At 29.3% G+C, this 19,756-nt stretch overlaps 1 protein-coding gene across 1 annotated transcript; it reads left to right on the forward strand.

The window, feature by feature from the left end:
• The first annotated feature begins 9,694 nt into the window (after window positions 1–9,694).
• LOC107410022 (exocyst complex component EXO70H1-like) lies at window positions 9,695–12,313 on the forward strand. Its single transcript, XM_060812084.1, has one exon. It carries the CDS (start codon window positions 10,136–10,138, stop codon window positions 12,026–12,028), a length of 1,893 nt encoding a protein of 630 aa, XP_060668067.1. The 5' UTR covers window positions 9,695–10,135; the 3' UTR covers window positions 12,029–12,313.
• The last annotated feature ends 7,443 nt before the right edge of the window (window positions 12,314–19,756 follow it).

The following is a 19,756-nucleotide window of genomic DNA, read 5'->3' on the forward strand; positions in this document are numbered from 1 at the left end:
TTTCCGTTTACAAGATGGGTGGAAAGTCAATGACAGTTGAATTGTAAAAGTAATAATCAGAAAAGAAATAATGAGCAAAAATGCCAATTTAATTTTCTGCAGTAAATTATCTTTGGAAATATTTGGGTTTCGTTGACTCATTATATCCGCAAAATTCATGATTTTTATAAATGATTATGGGAGTTTCAGAGAGATTTAGAAATTAGAAGGCGTGATTAAACAAAAATAAAATATTAACGACAAAACAAATCATAGCAAATAGAAGGGTGACAAATTCAAAACGAAGGACGGCAGATCCTGTTTTGCTCATTATTTTAATCTTCTTAGACTTCAAACTGTCCAAATAAAATATTCGGAACTTTTTGTCTTTTTCAAATTTTATGCAAAATAATAATAATAATAATAATAATAATAATAAAATTAGCCTCGCTTTATTTTTATTTTTTTCCTTATATTTGGAAATGCTACTTCATTGGGAAAACATTATAATTATTATTATATTTTTGGTATAGGAAACATTATATTTTTAGAGAGAGACTAATTCAACCTGTATCACATGAATCAGATAATTGAGCAACACTTCAACTAATTCAATTGAATGTTTAGTGATAATTAATTAAGATAACAATTAACAAAGCTATTTCTATGTGATCCCATGATTTGCTTAATCAGTTTATATACTTAATCAATATATCTTTTAGTAATTTTGCAATTGTCTGGTACTTCGTCAAATTAAATATTTTTATTTTAGGAACGGATCAACTGCTTCTTCTTCTTATTTTTTATGTTTCACTGTAAATTAATTAAAAAAAAACCCAACTTGCAAATAAATAATTGAATATATTATTTGCCTTTATTTAATATATAATGTAGTTTGTTAGAGGGAAATTTTAAATATATATTATCATGTGCATTTTTAATGTGTAAATTACACATGATAATTTAATTTGAATATAATTTAAACTATAATAAGATATATACTTACGATCTAACCAATTTCCTTGGGAAAGGAATTGACCTGGTCCTCTGATGACCATATCACTTCAAAACCACCAAATCACTTATAAAACTTTCTAACCAAACTGATTAATATGCTTGCTAATTAAACTCAACACATTGGCCTGCAATATCTTAATAATTACTATTTTTTCGTAAGATCTTAATTATTATTTATTTATTATAATTTGAAAGGAGTATATTAATTTGCATAATATTATATTATTTTTAAACATATTATATTGTAAAGAATATAATAGACAAAATAATACAGATACATGGGGGTGCGTGTTTAGGAAAATGGCCATAATTAGGAAATAAAAGCGCTTTTTCTGACCACATGCATTAATGAATAGAAGCTTGATCAGAATACTATCATACTATCTCAGATGCAATATTCAACAAAAATATAATACCCTGTCACATGCAATATTCAAGAAAAATTTAGCTCTTTATTAACCAAAAGAGGATGTGTGGCAATTTTCATCTCTTTAGAGTCATTTTATTTCTTGGCGTTTCATACTAATGGAAAAATGATACAAATTGTTTTATTTTTCCCAGGTAATTTTTCGGTTAAAATTGAAAAGAAATTTAAATAAAAATCAATTAATATAACTTTGACATGGAAGCTGTTACGTCTTTATAAGCATGATAAATATGGAATGCTATTTGTAAATTGTAATATTGTATATATATATATATATATATATTTGTTATAATAGGCACCTGTCGTCCGTTACAATGTGAGCATTTAAAATTTTTACACATCAAGCCATATATTTTATGGTGGACACTAATGGCTACTTTAACAAAATTTTATACAAATATATAAGCACAAGCAGTTTTCTTGTTCATAGATATATAAAATTATTTTTGTTCAATTATGTTTTAGTATTTTACACTATTAAGTCAGAAATAGAACTTGGATAATTATGTGAGAAAAGAGCAGCTTTGCTATTTATTCTTTTTTGTGCTTTTTTCCAAACATCTTTCCTCGGCAATCAGAAGTCAGACTAGCTTATAATTTCTTTAACTGAACAGATAACACTATATTAATTCGATACCATTATGACCCACATAATTAAGCTTGCTATTAGACTAATGTCCCGTGGTTTGTGTTTTCAAATAAATTATATATATATATATATATATATATATATATTTGCTTTCATTAATCCAAGAAAAAAAAAAAAAAAGATATTGGTTGACTGAGGGTATGAAAACAAGTATTAAAAGTAAACGAACTTTGAAATGTATGATGTCTGATACTGCCTGCTCTCTTCATGGCAGACAGAAACCATGAAAATTTATAAATTTGTTGAACGCGTAGTTAATTTTGCCTTTATTTTCCACCATCGTTACATTTTCTGAATATGGTTATACTTCCAAACCGAATAACGCGTTTACTTTAAAAGTTGGTGTCCTACTGCCCTTTAATTTTTTTAAGTTACACGTACATATATGTTTGGAGTTTTTACGTAGAAAAACTGAACAAGTCCTAAATCTTCCAATTTTCACATGATCAATGATCAAGCTGGTGAAAGAGAAAAAGAATAGGATTCACATTGACAATGATAAATTTTTTATTAATCTGCGACAATGCAACATAGTGGAGACCCTTTTCTATGGGTTAGTCAATGGTTGCGTAATTATAATTTATTAAAGTTATATAATTAACCATTAATCTGGTTCCATCCCTTATAAAATTGAGCTCAATTTTAGAAAAAAAAAATAATGGTACTTTAACATTGTTATCTAATATTAATTCTCCTTTCTTTCTTCTATGTACAGCAAGGTTCCAAATGAGAAAAGAAAGGGAACCTAAGATCCCAAAGATTATTGATGGAATATGAAACTTAATTTATCTTTATTATTTGTCCCTTTGATGGATTTGAGATTCCATCAATGGTTTTCTCCTTATTTATCTTTCATTTTCAAACGGAAAGTGGTAGTTGAGCTGAAAATAATCAGAGATTGACACTCAAAACTATTGGAAACTTTACTCGTGCATGGCTTATAACTTAATATGAACTCTTTGAAGATTGAAATCATTTGAGAAAAGCAGAAAATATGCACACACAAAAAAATCAAAGTGCAATGAATTAAACCATTTGAAAAGTAATTCACAAAATAATAATAATAATAAAAAGATAAAAAAAAAAACATTTAAAAAGCAAGTGGGTTTCAGTACATTTTGTGAAAATGTCTGTCGCCATCAATTAGACTTACAAGTCCTTTGCGCGTTAGCGCTGTTTGCAGGGAAAATATTAGGTAGGTCAGGTTTATTATATCAACCGTAGAACTATCTAATTATATTACACATATTTATTAAATATAATATATTATTTGTATTATTTTAAAATTTTAATACAACTAAATTCTAAATTCAAATCAATTTTTTTTAATATTTTATCCAGAAAAATTAATTCCTTTATTAATATGTTTCTTTTCGTTAAAATTTTTTTTTTATCTCATTCATTTTGTTTTTCAAACAATCTAAAAAAAAATTAAAATATTATTTCTTATTATTATTAATTTATTTTAGAGTAAAAAACATTATATATGCTAATGTTCCATTAAGCATTTTTGGAAAATTGGTATAGGCATATATATATATATATATATATATATATTAATATTTATCTTATAAAATAGTAGCAACAAAAAGGAGAATAAAAAAAATTATTTCTTTCATTTTTAAAAATAAAAGATATCCCTCTTAATTTGTCATATTAAGCTCAAAAGTATGTGTTTAAATATATATATATATATATATACATATCTAGTGGATGGAATACAAAATACATAGCAACATTTTCTTAATGTTTATATTTTATTTTGGTAAATTTTTGAAGGTTTATATATATATATATATATGTATTTTGGATTGAATAGGAGATGCAAAATAACATTTTTAAGGTATTTTTGGATGAAATATATATATATATATATATACATATAAGATTGTTTTTTTAGAAAAATAAATAAATAAATTAAATGATATTATTTTTTACATACAATAAAGTAAATGATATAATTATTTTTTAGAAGAAAAAATATATTAATAAATGGATTAAATAAGGGAACTTATTTGATGATAAATAACTTACCAAATTTAAGTTTAATTATACTAATTTAAAAAAAATAGCGTGAATAACGTATCATGTTTGATGATGGTATAATATAATTGAACGATTCAACGACTGCTGTGGTAGATCCATCCTACTAAATAATTTTTTCTGTTTGCATACTATCTAGCATTTCCAATTGCATAAAATATGACATTTCTTTACCATTTAGCTCATTTCAAAATTTGCCAATAATAAATTTGATGTCAAATTTGGCATGAAATTTGCAATCCGTAAAATTTAAAATTGGGACTTCACTTTTATAAAATATGTAGATTCTATGTCATTTAACGAATTAATTAATATTATTTTATTTTTAATTGTTGAAAAAATTCAAAAATGTTACTATTAATAGAATCTAAAATTTTGCATTATTATTTTTTAGCATTTGTATGGTAAAATTTGACTTTTACTTACAATTAAATTGTTCATATCAATGTCAAATTTTATAAACACTAACGGCAAAATAGCATTTGCCAGTGATTTTACTATTTATCTTTGCGAAAACAATATATATGCATCCGTTTTAAGCCACACTAGTTGAGAATGTGCATGCAATGTGGACAAATAATTAATTTTCCTTGATTAATATTTAGACCTGAACTTGTTTATTAAATTTTTGTATTATTTATTATATTGAATTTCAATTGTTTATTTTAAAAGTTACTTAATTATCTCTATTTAGCTTAATTTTTAAAACATTAATATATTGGCATATATATATATATATATATACACACACATATATCACATTTACCACGTCACAGGGAAGAAAAAGAAGGGTAAACACAGTAAGGACCAACAGCATTTCTCTTTTTACATTTTAAAATATTAAAAGATAATAAATTTTTTATATATGAAAAATGAATTTCGTATGGGAGATAAAACTTGTTGAAAATTTAAAAAAGATTATAATAATTATTTAATACTTAATCTTTAGAAATAAAATTTATTCAGCAATACAATAATTTTTTTTTGAGTAACCAAACAAATTAATTCTATACTTTTTTTTCTTTTGTTTTTTCAGGAGGTGTATATATATATATATATACTGTTTTGTTTTTCTTTTTTTTTTGGGTTTCCGTGTAATTTATAGATAACTAAATTCCTTCCTCTTTTGACGTCTTCAATTCTCCCCTGCGAGTTTTATAGGAAATTTAATATTACATTTTAAAATAATTTATTGAACGAACTTGTAGACTTCCTACGGTCAAAGTACATTGTGTAAATTAAACAAAGAAAATTAAATACTAGAAGAATATGATAATTAGCCGAATAACATTTTTCATCTTTTTTATTAGTAAACTATGATGTCAATGATTAGGATATTCTTGGTCCTTCGGTATTTGATCAAAGCTCGGTCATCAGAATATAAGAAATTAAACGGGGATGAGGAACCAAAGGTTTTATATATTCTGCAGTCTAAGATAGTATTAATTAAATTGGTGTAGCAAGGAAGAAACAAAGAATGAACGCGTAATATAATATTAATAATTCCCATATTTTTAGTAATCTTTTTGGGGAAGGAAGTGACTACTGGGCTGTTTCTTATCTGAACTACTATATATTTCAGATTTTTTGACCTTATAATGATCATAATTCAAAAAGGGCAACAAAAATTGAGCTTTTTGAAGTCAAAGATTGCATGATTTGTAGGGACACAGAAATGAAAGGAGGGAAACATAGACCGATATGGTTCGATTTGATTATGACCACATAAATTATGAGGTTGGGATCATAGGAAATGCATGGCTCCAAGAACATAGTATATGCTGTCTTAATTATTAGACTCCATATTGGATTTATCTTAGATTTAGGAATCGATCATCTTAACGTGTGTCCTATAACGTTTTCCGAAATAATTTAATTTGTTGCTTTAAACATGATAGGAGTGTTACAATTTTAAAAACATACTATCAAAATTCATTCTTTATATATATATATATATATATATATATATATATATATATAAAATATTTGTTTTGAATTGAATCCATAATATGAAATTAATATATAATTTATTCACGATAAAAAGAAAAAAAAAAAAAGAAACTAACGATTTTTAAAATCCAACAAAAAACAACATGGTAGGAGTGTTATAATAGTTTAAAAGAGACATGCTATCAAAATTCATTTTAATGTTTTTCTTTAAATTACATTCATATAATGTGAAATTAATCATGCTTATGACGACCAAAAAAAAAAAAAAAAAAAGAATAACAGAAGAAATAAACTAATGATTTTTTGAAATTCAATAGTTAGTTTATTTATTTTCTGGTTAATTCAAACGAACATGGTAGAAGAATCAAATTTTGTACAATGTAATTAAAAAAAAAAAAAAAACAAAAAGAGAAAACAAGTTAATTAGTTATAGTGTCTTGAACTTACAACCTAATGTATATGAATGTGAAGGGCATTACTAATTAAAGCAACCTTATTTTAACATGAACATATATAAAAGATTTGAATATATCAAATTGAATTGCATTAACTAATTATATTTATAAAATGTATTTTAAGATTGTTGCCCTTTTTTAAGTGAGTGAGATGGTATTCGCCCTCTCTCTGGTTCTTTCTCTCAATTGGGAATCTATTATTCCCTCTGATAATATTATAACTAAGTCTTAATCACAACAGTTGGATTTTTTTTATTTGTTTATTAATTAGGCTCAACCTATATTAAAATTAAATCCAAATGGCTAATCTCATAGGTATTTAGTATAATACCATGGAGAAAAAATTAATTTAGAATTATTTTGTGGGAGCAATAGCAAGTGAAACAAGATTTCAGCATCAAAACAAAACCGATTATTATCATAATCTTGAGTTTGTCTTTCCTTTCCATATGATATATTAATAGCAACGTGAAAAAGCTAGAAAATTAATTTAACTAGTGAAGAATTGTTCTACGAAACATTTTTATAGATAAACAAGAATTCCATAATTCTTGGCATATATTCTTTACCTAATTATTACACATTTGGACAAAAAGTACATATATAATTTCCTTTATTATATTCTTATTCATATAGTTTTCATTTTGTTTGTTGGTAGCTTTTCAAGTGGACCGATGCTTCCCTGACTAGATGGCACAATAAAATTCCATCCAGAAATAGATAATTGAGAATATTTCAAACATTGCTTAATCATAGAAACCCAATTTTAAAATAATTAACTAGCAAAGGCAGATGCAATTTTCCAGGGGATTTGCATGTCGTTATTTCTATGGAAAAGTCTCTCTCCCTTTTTTTTTTTTTTTTTTTTTTTTAATTTTTGGTTTTCTTTTCTTCCTTATGTTTTTGTTTTTGTGGTAATACTATAGAAAAGTCTCTTAGAAGTGCATAGAATGAGTTTTGTAAAAATTATTTGCCGTGGACTTGGCAAAGGACTCTCTAAGAATTTTATACTCTTGCAATATTATTAACCATGAGATTTGCCTACGTAGGTAATTTTTATTTGGGACAATTAACTACGTTTTGTCTTTTCAATTATATTGCATTTTGCATTTTTTCCTATAAACTACAAATTAAACTTTTAATATTACCCCCTTCAACTATTATTTTTCTGTCAGCTTTGTTCAGTCATGCATTTTTTACAAAAAAATTTAGCAAAGTTAGCCATATATATCGTCAAAAATAAAAAAAATTAAATAAAAACATTTCTATGAAAAAAGTTTCATAAATTATGTATGTTTAATTTTATCAAATTTATCTGTCAAAGAAAATGATTGGATTTACTGATAAGAAAAACACAACACAATAATATGAAGCAAAGAAAAAGACTTTTATAATTTATTCTTCTATTATTTTTAAGGAAATCTAAATTTATAATATGATTCATTGATCCAATACATCAAGAGGACAAGTTTTTTTAATTATTTTTGGTTTTAATAATAAGGAATTAATTGAATGATTAAGAATGATTAGGCATGAAATATTTTTTTGCTAAATAGGGGCCAAGAAAACAAGTTTCTTTATTATTAACGTTATAATTATTATTTTTTACTCTAACTGCAAATCGTATCAAGTAGAGAGTGTAAAGATTGACCCAAAAAAAAAAAAAAAATTAGAGCATAAAGAAATAAAACAAATGAATTATATTAAATTATAATGAATACCTTCCGGTTGATTAGACCCGCTGCAGTAAGGTGATCACTTGACTTGGTTATGGAGTTTAATAACTCCATTTACTACGCTACAAGCGCAACATTCTATAATTGTCTTCATTTCATTCTAATTGTCTTCATTTCATATCCCTAATATTGCATTTTAATTTTTGTTCTTTTATTTATTTTATAGGACATATTGTATCCCTTATTGCTTGTTGGATGACCGAGCAAGGTACGAAGCTAGGATATAATACTATTCCTTTGTCTTTACATTACAATCCAAAGACGTTATATATTAATTAAACCTAAATTATAAAATTTTAAAATACTTTGTTGGTAGTAATATTAATTAAAACCTAAAAAAACATATTTTAAAATAATAAACATTTAACGGTCCTGATATTTGATGTTTCCAAGATTCGACAAATGATATATATATATATATATATACTATAATATTTTAGGATAAATAATAATTTTTTTGGTTTAGACTCTTTCAATTTCAAGCATCAGGCAATACAAGAGAGCCAATGGAATTGCATTTCAGTAATCCACGTACCAAGAATTCCATTTTTTATTACTACACCAACAAAAAGAGAAAGTACGAATAAATATATATATATATATATATATATCTAAGACAAAAAGAGAAAATTTCCGTTCTAATATACATCACAGTTGTTTTCTTGCATAACGCGGCCGTTGTATTTGATAAGTGCATTGTTTTTCTCTTGTTGTCAGTGCTTCAAAATAGACGGCATGTACCCTGAATGAAGAAGCCAGCTATTATAAAGCGTCGTAAATCCTTAGCAAAAAATTAAATTACAAGTCCTGCACAGCAAATAAAGTCAAGAAGAAATTAACTTTCTAGTTTTGGTAAATAATACGTTTGATTAAGTACTTCCCAATTATAACCTGCCTCAATGTGCTTATAGGTAATGAGTCAAAACATTTTGGTAATGTTTTATTAATAATAATCATTTTATATACCTCGATCGGATAAATGGACTTGGTCCGATGGCTGGTCCGGCTTCAAGCTGGTTCTAACTGTTCGCATTAACAAAAGGCTTTAAGGGCCTTAAGGCATTTGGATTCCGGAAGCAGCTCCGCCACCAGGACCACCACAAAATTTGTCAACATATCATTGTTTGAAAATGAACTACAAGTAAAACCGTTGAAGAAATACGAGTACTTTTCTATCAAATACATGTATTTTTTTAAAAAATAAAATAATAAAATAATAATAAATAAATAATTAAAAGAAATCCATAAGTATTTTCATTTGTATGTCTTAATTAATCAGTCGTATATCCACACGTTCAAACATTGAAAAATAGCGTACGTTATATAGACTGAGCAAAGATTTTTATTAAGTATATAACGCGTTCTTCTTTTTACCCACGTTATGTAAATTCAAAAAAAAAAAAAAAATAATAATAATAATAAAAATAAAAATTAAACCAGATTTCGACTCTCAATCGTTTGGGTGTGGAAATTTCCAAAGGACATTCGTTTTGACTGGTGAGTTTCGCTTTTGAATTTGGTAACGTAATTTCATACCCAAGCACCTCTCGCACAACAAAAAACGCTGACGAGACCGCGTGCGTAGGCTCGCGAAAGCCAACAAAATATAAATTTATCACATAGGGTCAACCATTTACGCTTCAATCTCTCACTTTCTCTCTCTCCAACCTCTATATATACCCCTTCAAACCTGTAGTTGCCTCCCACAAAAATCTCAAAACTTTCCAGATATTTCTCTTCCCACTAAATTGGATCTTCTAAGCTCTCCTCCCACTCAATTGCATCTCAAATCTACATTCTTCTGGAAATTCAGAAAAAAGAAGGAAAAATTGTTTGGATCTTTGCGATTTTTTTTCTTTTTGCTTCATCATAAATTGGAATGCCAAGAAAAGGAATGAGGAGCGTATTCATGAAATCTTCATCTCCATCACCTTCTAATTCCCCTTCAAGAAGTAGTACTATCCCACCTTTATCACCTCGACACACTTTCTCCGAATCTCTAATGGAGGAGAATATTGAAATCGCTCAGTCCCTTATTACCAAATGGGATTCGAATTCTCAGCTATCTGAATTCTCAAACATCAATTCTCTCTTCAATGGCGATCGGTCCGAGGCTAGACAGTACCTGAACTCCGTTAAGGATTTGCAAACCGCGATGCATTACTTCATTTCGCATAATTCATCTTCCGAGAACCTAGTCCGAGCTCAGTTTCTGATGCAGACCGCCATGAAAAGGTTGGAGAAAGAGTTTTATCGGATATTGTCAACTAATCGGGAGTCTCTGGATCCGGAATCCGTTTCTTCTAGAGGTTCCACAATTTCCAGCTTGTCCGATTTCGAAGAGGATTTGGAAGATGAGTTACGAACGGCCGGCGAATCGATTTCCGAGGTGGAGAGGGTTTCGATGGCTGCCATGGCGGATTTGAAAGCTATTGCTGATTGCATGATATCTTCTGGTTATGGAAAAGAGTGCGTCAAGATTTACAAGATAATTAGGAAATCCATTGTCGATGAGGGACTCTATCATCTTGGCGTTGAGAAATTGAGCCTTAATCAAGTGCAGAAAATGGATTGGAATGTCCTGGAGCTGAGGATCAAAAACTGGTTGAACGCTGTTAAAATCGCCGTTAAAACATTGTTTTACGGCGAGAGGATTCTCTGTGACCATGTTTTCTCGGCTTCGGCTTCCATTAGAGAATCTTGCTTCACGGAAATCACCAAAGAGGGTGCTATGACCCTGTTTGGATTCCCGGAATTGGTTGCCAAGTGCAAGAAATCTTCGGAGAAAATGTTCCGCACTCTCGATTTATACGAGGCCATCATCAATCTCTGGCCGGAAATCGAGTCCATCTTCTCCTACGAATCGAACTCGGCTCTCCGAACGCAAGCCATCAATTCACTTGTCAAACTCGGGGATGCCGTACGAACTATGCTAACCGATTTCGAATCATCGATTCAGAAGGACTCGTCCAAAACCTCGGTCCCGGGAGGTGGGGTCCACCCACTCACACGTTACGTGATGAACTACATCACGTTTCTTGGCGATTACAGCGAGATTCTCGCTGACATCATGGCTGATTGGCCTCTGACGTTTCAATCGCCGTTGCCGGAATCTTACTTCCCGAGCTCCGACGATGACGGTCCGTTTTCGGCGATTTCTGTAAGACTCGCTTGGCTCGTCCTCGTTCTCCTCTGCAAACTCGACGGCAAGGCCGAGCTCTACAAGGACGTGGCTCTCTCGTACCTCTTCTTGGCCAACAATCTCCAATACGTCGTCAACAAAGTTCAGAGCTCCAACATCAAATTCCTCCTTGGCGACAATTGGGTGGCCAAGCACGAAGAGAAGGTGAAGCAGTACGCTGCGAATTACGAGCGCATGGGATGGAGCAAAGTCTTCTCGTCGTTGCCGGAGAATCCGAAGGCCGAAATCTCGCCGGAGCAAGCGAAGAGCTACTTCAAAAATTTCAACGCCGCGTTCGAAGAAGCTTACAGAAAACAGACATCGTGGATCGTACCCGACCCGAAACTCCGAGACGAGCTCAAAATTTCAGTGGCGAGGAAACTGGTTCCGTTATACCGAGAGTACTACGAGAACCATCGGGTCGGACTCAGCAGAGAGTGCGGGTCGGAATCGTTGGTCAGATATGCCCCTGAGAATCTAAATAATTACCTGTCCGATCTGCTTTACGGTAACGGAGGAGGTGGAAGCATTTCGTCATCATCCTCGTCGTCTTCCTCGCCATCTCGTTCGCATGGTCGGCATGGTCGTTAAGACGTTGTTGTGGTCCCTACCTCGCTTCCAACTCCAATTACCGGTTTATACATGGAAAAAAATTGGGATATTATTTGGAGCTATTGAATAACAACAAAAATATAGAGTGTAAATAAGACGAACTTTAGCACGTGCATATAATTTTTGTTTTTTTTGTTTTTTCCATACGTGTATAGCGATTTGATACGTATAGTGATAGAGGGTACAAAATACATAATATGTTTTATTGATTAATTTTTCTTTAATCACTATTGAAAAAGTTCATCTTATTTATTATTATTATTATTATTTTTTGTTACGATTACAATATCTAATCCAAAACTGCCTCATAAAAATAATAAGAAATAAATTAAATCAAAGGGGATGAGAAACCTAATAAAGCTTTACTATATTCCTTGACCCAACTTGGTGCAAAAAGCAACAAAGTTTTGGATTATGTATGGCCGACCTATCTTCTCTCTGCTAAATGCCAAGAATATATAGGACGACGGAGGGTGTATATGTAGTATACATGTAAGTGAATGACAAAGCAAGGATATAGCTGTATTTTGGATTTTCCGAGATATTCTAAGCGTTTACACAAGAAATTTTGTGGTTGAGCTTGATAGCTGCTTTGCATTTGTTCAATCAAAAGGTTTTGACGAAGAGTAATTCACAGAAAACAAAATTTGGGCTGGGGTTGGAGTTGGAGTTGGAGTTCAGCCATCGGCCAATATTAATTCTAGTGTGTAGAGGTTTTGTTCTTGTTATCCAAAACACAGACCTCCTCGGGCTCAGGAAAGAAATATCTCTGGAAATCAATGGCCCATGTATTTCTTAGATATGCAACAAGTGGAACCGAGCACAGAGAGTACTTCTAATGAAACCAACAGAGAGCCCATACAACCTCTAATGGGCCTAAACTTTTTTAGTTTTTCGGCAACTTTTTCTTAAAGCTTAATTAGCGAAGCTGTTCACTGTATTGATGACTTGTAAACAATTGAGAATTCATCAAACAGTTTAGGTTAACCTTTTGAAGTCGAGAATTTCCGATTAAATTGGTCTTAAGAATTGTTAATTGTCTTGTCCTACCAGCAAGCTTAAGTGTCTCTCTAATTGTCCCTTCAGGTTTAAGCATCTTGATAATGATATATTCATTTAACGGATTAGTTTGTGCCTCAATGTAACAAGGCAGGCTTCAACTAATCGGGTTGATGATTCACTGGCCTTTGATAAATTTGGGCTGTCTAATTGTATTGGGTCATTCAACATTTGTGTGTGTGTGTGTGTGTGTTTTTTTTTTTTTTAATAAATTTGAAAAGGATTCAAAAATCTTTATTGGAAAAAAAAAAAAAAAGCAGCTTTATTGCCCTATGATAACAAACTTGAATTACTTATTATTATTATTATTATTATAATAAATAAAAAAAACTTGAAGTTCTTGAAGTTGCAACTAGTACTACTAACAATTTTATTTATGACCTGCCCAATGAATTACATCAACCAATGAACTTAGAACCTATGTGCATCACGTGGACACTTTTATGCATATGATTAGTGAGATTGTGATAGAGAAGTATGACCCTGAACAAAGCATATACACCAACGATAATCTTTTTCTTAATTTACTTTGTAAATGCCATAAACATAAGCTTATCGGAATACAAAATATAGGTGACATATGTTGAGCTCGTAAAACCTGTATGCATTGATGTACAGCTAATTGTTGCGACCAAATATCTCTTTTATGTGTCCATTTTATGCTATTGAATACTTCTTGTCGTTTCTTTCTTTTCCCTTTTATTTATTAAAATTTTTTTTTTGGGAAATAAATGAAGGTGAAAAATGCTCTTATACGGTTAATTTGATTGAACATAAAAATTAATGTTAATAAAATGATTGATGAGAATATTATTATCATTGAATTTTGTACTTAATTACTTAATTCAATTTTGTAATTATAATATATGTAATTTTGATAAAGTTATAAGATTTATATTAAAAATTTATTAAATTATAATGCCCACATTATTAAATTCGGTTGTTATCTTGAGAATATATACATTTTGGAAAAAAAAAAAAGAAAAAGAAAAAGAAAAAAGAGATATATGAATGTTTAATCCTTTCTCCTTGATTATTACAAAAAAGAAAAATTAAAAAAAAAATTCCGTTAAAAACAAAAAAAAATCCTTTCTTTTTTGTATCATACATTGTCATATTTCCCGCGGTTATGATCATTATAACATCAGACCAGTTTCTTATTTCCTCCAGCTTGTTAAGTATCTTATTTTGGGTTTATGTTAAAATTTTTTGAGCGAATTATATTCACCTTTAAACTGTTAGTTGCTTAGAGTTATCAACCCTTCAGGGACAGTCCAGCAATAAGGCCCTGAGCTCAAATCTCTACATCCCCAGTGATTAAAAAAAATAATAACAAACGAAAAAAAGAAAAATAAAAAAAGATCCTCTCAACTTATAAAAATTGTATAAATATCTAAGACAAACCAGTGACTTTTTTATTATCAATTATTTGAAATAATCAATCATATTAGAGGAAAAAAAAAAAGAAAGTATGAAACATAATTTGAAAAAGCACTTTTAGTTCATATGAATTGTTGCGGCTAAAAGCACGGTTGGCAATAATAAATAGCTTTTAACAATGACAATCAGTTTTAACTATAAATTTTGTTGTTGCAAAAAATAGGGTCAAAAACTTTTAACGACAATATATTGTGGCTAAAACTTTTAACAACAGAGTAATTGACCACAACCAGATAACAACATTTATTATAGTTAAAAATATTTAATCACAAAATGTAAACTTTTAGCTGCTGCTTTTGTTATGGCCAATAAACTGCCTTTTATAGAATGTTTGAATAATTTTATTGTATGCACAAACCTGATGTACACCATTTCTTAATATACCAGATCATATTATAAATAATTTAAATTTTAATTAAAATTAAATCCCAATATTTAATGCTAGGATAAAATAAAAAATAATGAGTATTCTTGTCATATAAAGATTTATTGTAGTCAATTTCTTTCAAGGAGTTATTCGTAACCATTTGATAAATTAAGTGTATTAATACATTTTACCCATACCTTTATAATTTCGACCATTTCTTGTCTACCAAAAGGAAAAGAAGTCAAAATCATTTTGGAAAAAAAAAAAAATTCCTGCAAGTTATTGGCTATTTTGGGGCCATAATATTCTGTTGGTGTAAAGGCGTGTCACAGACATTTGCCAATAGATTCATACACCTGGACCAGTTGGTATTTATTTTGTGGTGAGAACTTTATAATATTTACTTACAGATTTTTCTCTTGGTTTCTGTTCCTAACATTGAATATCACTTTAAATTCTAAAAGCATTTTATGGATTAAAAAAATCTCAACCCTGTGGAGTTATTTATTGCCCTGCACATAATTATTATGTTACGCTGTCAAGTCTGAGAAGGTTCACGAAGAAGCGTCTCGTCATGCTATTTCAATATTGTTCATTCTAATTTTGGCGCCAAAAAAGGGCCAGACGGCCGAGTTGGTCTAAGGTGCCAGATTAAGGTTCTGGTCCGAAAGGGCGTGGGTTCGAATCCCACTCTCAACATAAATCTTCTCAAATCAGTTTACCTTCTTTTTTAATTAATGGTTTACGCACTGTAATCTTCGCAACCATGTTCTTTTCATACTTTTGTCTGTATGTTGATACATTATATTTGAATAACAGAAGTGTGTTATTTAACTAACCTTGTTTATTATTCTCCTAATCTTCCCTAACTAAATCATGGTGTTCGGTGAATAAGCGAACTAGCTTTTTTTAAGAGATCATTGTGCGGTATAACTAATGTTTCCCTAATATGAGTATATCAAATTTATTCATGTTTTTGTAATAACATTCTAATAATAATGTCTATACTCCTTCATATATAAAGTATCCAGGTCAAGTAATTTTAATAAGGATGATGATGATGATAAACTATTCATTAGTCCAAATTTTTTTAGGATTTTAAAGTGAATCATATGATCAAATATATAACTTAGCACAAAGAATCTACACTTTGTCATACCAAAATAATTAAAATTTTTCATTCTATTAATTTTTTAGAAAACTTTATTATTGTACATTCCATTGCAGGTTAAAAACTAATAAATTATTTAATAGTCCAAATTTTCTAGAATCTTAAAATGGGTATTATAATCAACCATATATCATAGCACAAAGAACCTCTAACACTTCATCATAAAAAGTCAAAATGTATATAAATTTTTTCATTTTATTAATATTTTTTAGAAAAAAAAAATATTATTGTATTCCTTATTAGGGTATAAACAATAATTTTTTATTATTATTTTTTTTTATGGATGCAAGTTTAAGATCTTAATAATTAACTCTTTTAACATGTACTTTTGAACAAGGCCGGATTGTTAATATGATTACAACTTACAACCTAATCAAATTTATTAAGTTTTTATCATTAATTTACATAAATGACTCATATGAAAAAGTATGGATATTGCGATTAAGCTATCCCTTTAAGAATAATATAATAATGTTCTTATAAGTCATTGTTGAATGAAAATTAATGGAACAATTAATTAATTTTTATGGATGAATGTTAGATAGTCATTTTCATTAAACATAAGGATCAATTTCACGTTGGATCAACGTTAGATAGAGACGGTGGAGTGCAAAAGGGAAAGTTTGCATACCAAAATTGATAGTCATCCAAAAACAGGCTTGAGTTTTTATATCATTATCTCTAAAGTAAAATTCAAAAAATATACATCAATGATAATGGGGTATGGTAGATGATAAATCAAAATTATTGTACTTGCACTAAACTTTGTCAAACTACAGGTGGGTTCTGCTAATATTCATAAAATTTTGACTCGGCCGATTTGAATAAAGACTTTTTCTGATCTTTGGACAAACGAGCAGTTTTATTTATTATCATTAATGCTATATGTTTATTACACCCAAAAAAAGAAAAAAAAAATCAATGCTATATGTTTACAGCTTACAAGCATATGTAATAGAGTTTGCTAATTTTGGACTTAAGTCAAATCAAGAATTTTTTATGTGATTTTTTTTTCAAAAAAACTTTTTAAAGTAAAATCGATTTAACAGGTAATAGAAGCATAGGAAACATAAATTATATTGCTAAATTAAAATTAATTTTCATCACAGAAGCGAATAATTTGTAACTACAAAAGAGTCCTACTTTCTTTCTCATTAACTTAGTAATTATGAAAATTAATTAATTAAGATTTTTCATCACGAATAATTAGACAAGACTAGCAATAATTCAGGGATGGAAAAGAGTGACTTTGAAGGAAGAAAACAAAGTTGGTGGTCTAGGCATGTCTCGGAAATCAATTGGAAAGCAACATTTAGCCACCATGGCGGCTTTAAAAACACTTAGTTGTGTCCCATATCACATTCTAGTTGATAAGCGTAGATATTTGAGGAAAGTTTTTTATTAAATATGACCTTAATTATCATTTTTGTTAGATATAATCCTAAGATGGATAAGCCATGATCTTCCTAACTATCCATACTTCATTGCTTATTTATCTTTGAATCTTTACTCAAAGTCCAAGATAATTTGTCAAATATTTTATTTCTTCGCATACTAGCTCCTTATATTTATATAAGGAATCGTTCATTTGAGAGCTATTTTTATACATCAGGAGGTAATTCTAGGATCATATTGTTTGATAACCAACTTTTTTTTTTTTGCCCCCTCAATCATTAACTGAGATATAACTTATACAATTTGTTACGTCATTATATTGTCCATTACAAACTAAGATGGACCTTAGAAGAATAGCCTTATAGATACAATACTTGTCATCTTAGGATGTCTCTCACCAATATAAGTTGGAGAAAGGATTAGGAGATCAAAATTAATGTTATTGTGTTGAAGTCATCCACTAAGTAGTTGACAACAACCATTTATTATTGTTCAATTATCATGATTGAAATTTGTAAAATTTTGTCTACCGAGTGATACCTGTCTACCATATAATAAACGACCTCGCTCATAATGGCAAAATTTTGTGCGTGTGTATATATATAAATATATATGTATAAATGTATCATATGTTGCTCAGCTTATATCGAATGTAATCTCTTAGCACTTAAATATTGAAAAATTTCATATAAATTACATGCAATTTGATGTTAATATGGTGGCATGAGCTATTCCACCGTTCTAGCAAAAATTTACGAAATATAAATTATGCAAACACTATGTATAGCTGTTTGTTAATTATTGTTAATTATTAGAGTTGGGTCAGTTGCACTGCTTGGACCCCGAAATTTAAAAAATAAAAATTGAGGTCATTCTAATATTTTGATAAATATCTTTGGATCCTGTGAACCGTGAAGGTGTGAACGCTTTTTTTTTTGGTTGGTTATGAGCGGCTTATACATCATGCATGTGATGAAGAGACTTTACTTTAGATTAAGTCGTGGTGATGATCAATCCATGCTTTAAATGTTTTATCGTTATGGAAAGATGGTTTTCCATGCAAAATCCAGCTGCCAGGGAAGCTGAAAGCTAATAAGTGTGGTTTTCGGCATTAATGGTTGAACCGCTTTTAGTTTCTTTCTTATGGAGGAGAAACTTAAGAAGGTCTAAAATACAAATATCTAGCACTATTTTTGAGGCTAATTGAGGGAAATGTCCTTTATAATCCAAAGCTTTATTGGAGTTCGATGGAATTAACTCGGGAAGCATGGCATGCATTTTAAAAACTGGAGGATACTAATATTATATAAGTTATGTTTTGTTGGGAACATTATTCCCAATATAAGGTGGAATATGTGCAAAAATACCAAAGTGACATCAATTAATGAATTAAATCTAAAATCTTAGTTGAGAAAGTGGCACCCCTGTCATGTAAGTAGTTTTTAATATATATATATATATATATATATTTTTTTTTTTTCCATTAGATGCATGCATGTATCTGGATTTGTTGTCCGATTGACTACATTCAAGCTCTTATCGGCACCTTTAAGTGCTTGTATGCAGCTAGTCGGACAACAAGAGTGAGGCCGCCTAGTAGAGAACTTCTTTATATACTCTTTCTTCTATCAAGAATGATATCAAAAGGATATCATTATTATTTTACCATTATAACCTTTATTATAATTAGTTCTTGTATTGCTTAAAGTTAAAAATGTATTGGTGACCTATTGAATTAAGTTGAATATTAAAATCTTAAAAAGAAAAAGTGAACTGAGTATAAATTTATATAATTTATATAAATTCTCAATACATTTTTTAAATCTTTATTTTTAAAATAATTAAAAAACTGGTAAAGGATATTTTGATGGAAAAACATCAATTCTAATCTTAGAATTCTTAGATATATATATATGTATATATATATTTACACATACATACACGTGGGTGCATGATAATGTATTTTACATTTTCAGCAAAGCTAGCCAAATGTCAATGCTGAAATTAATAACGCAACAGTCTTCAATAAGTTGCAAGAAACAAACTAGTTGAACATGCAGAAGAGGTCAATATTAATCGCTAGTCGCAAGTTTAGATAGAATTATTTGGCGCCATAGATAAGAGTCCAATAAAGCGTGATTGGTCTTTTCTAAAGAATTAATCAATTAAAGGAGGTGGTGATAAAGACCATTTCTGTCCCAAGAAGGAAATTGTAAAGGACAACTTGTTTATAATATCTTTATTAATTTTGAATGACACATTGATTTGAAATCAA

The sequence above is a fragment of the Ziziphus jujuba genome, chromosome 10, assembly GCF_031755915.1.
Source record: "Ziziphus jujuba cultivar Dongzao chromosome 10, ASM3175591v1".
Taxonomy (NCBI): domain Eukaryota; kingdom Viridiplantae; phylum Streptophyta; class Magnoliopsida; order Rosales; family Rhamnaceae; genus Ziziphus; species Ziziphus jujuba.

What these genes read in the sequence shown, in the direction of transcription:
- LOC107410022 (XM_060812084.1), top strand. Translation starts at nt 10,136, where the DNA reads ATGCCAAGAAAAGGAATGAGGAGCGTATTCATGAAATCTTCATCTCCA.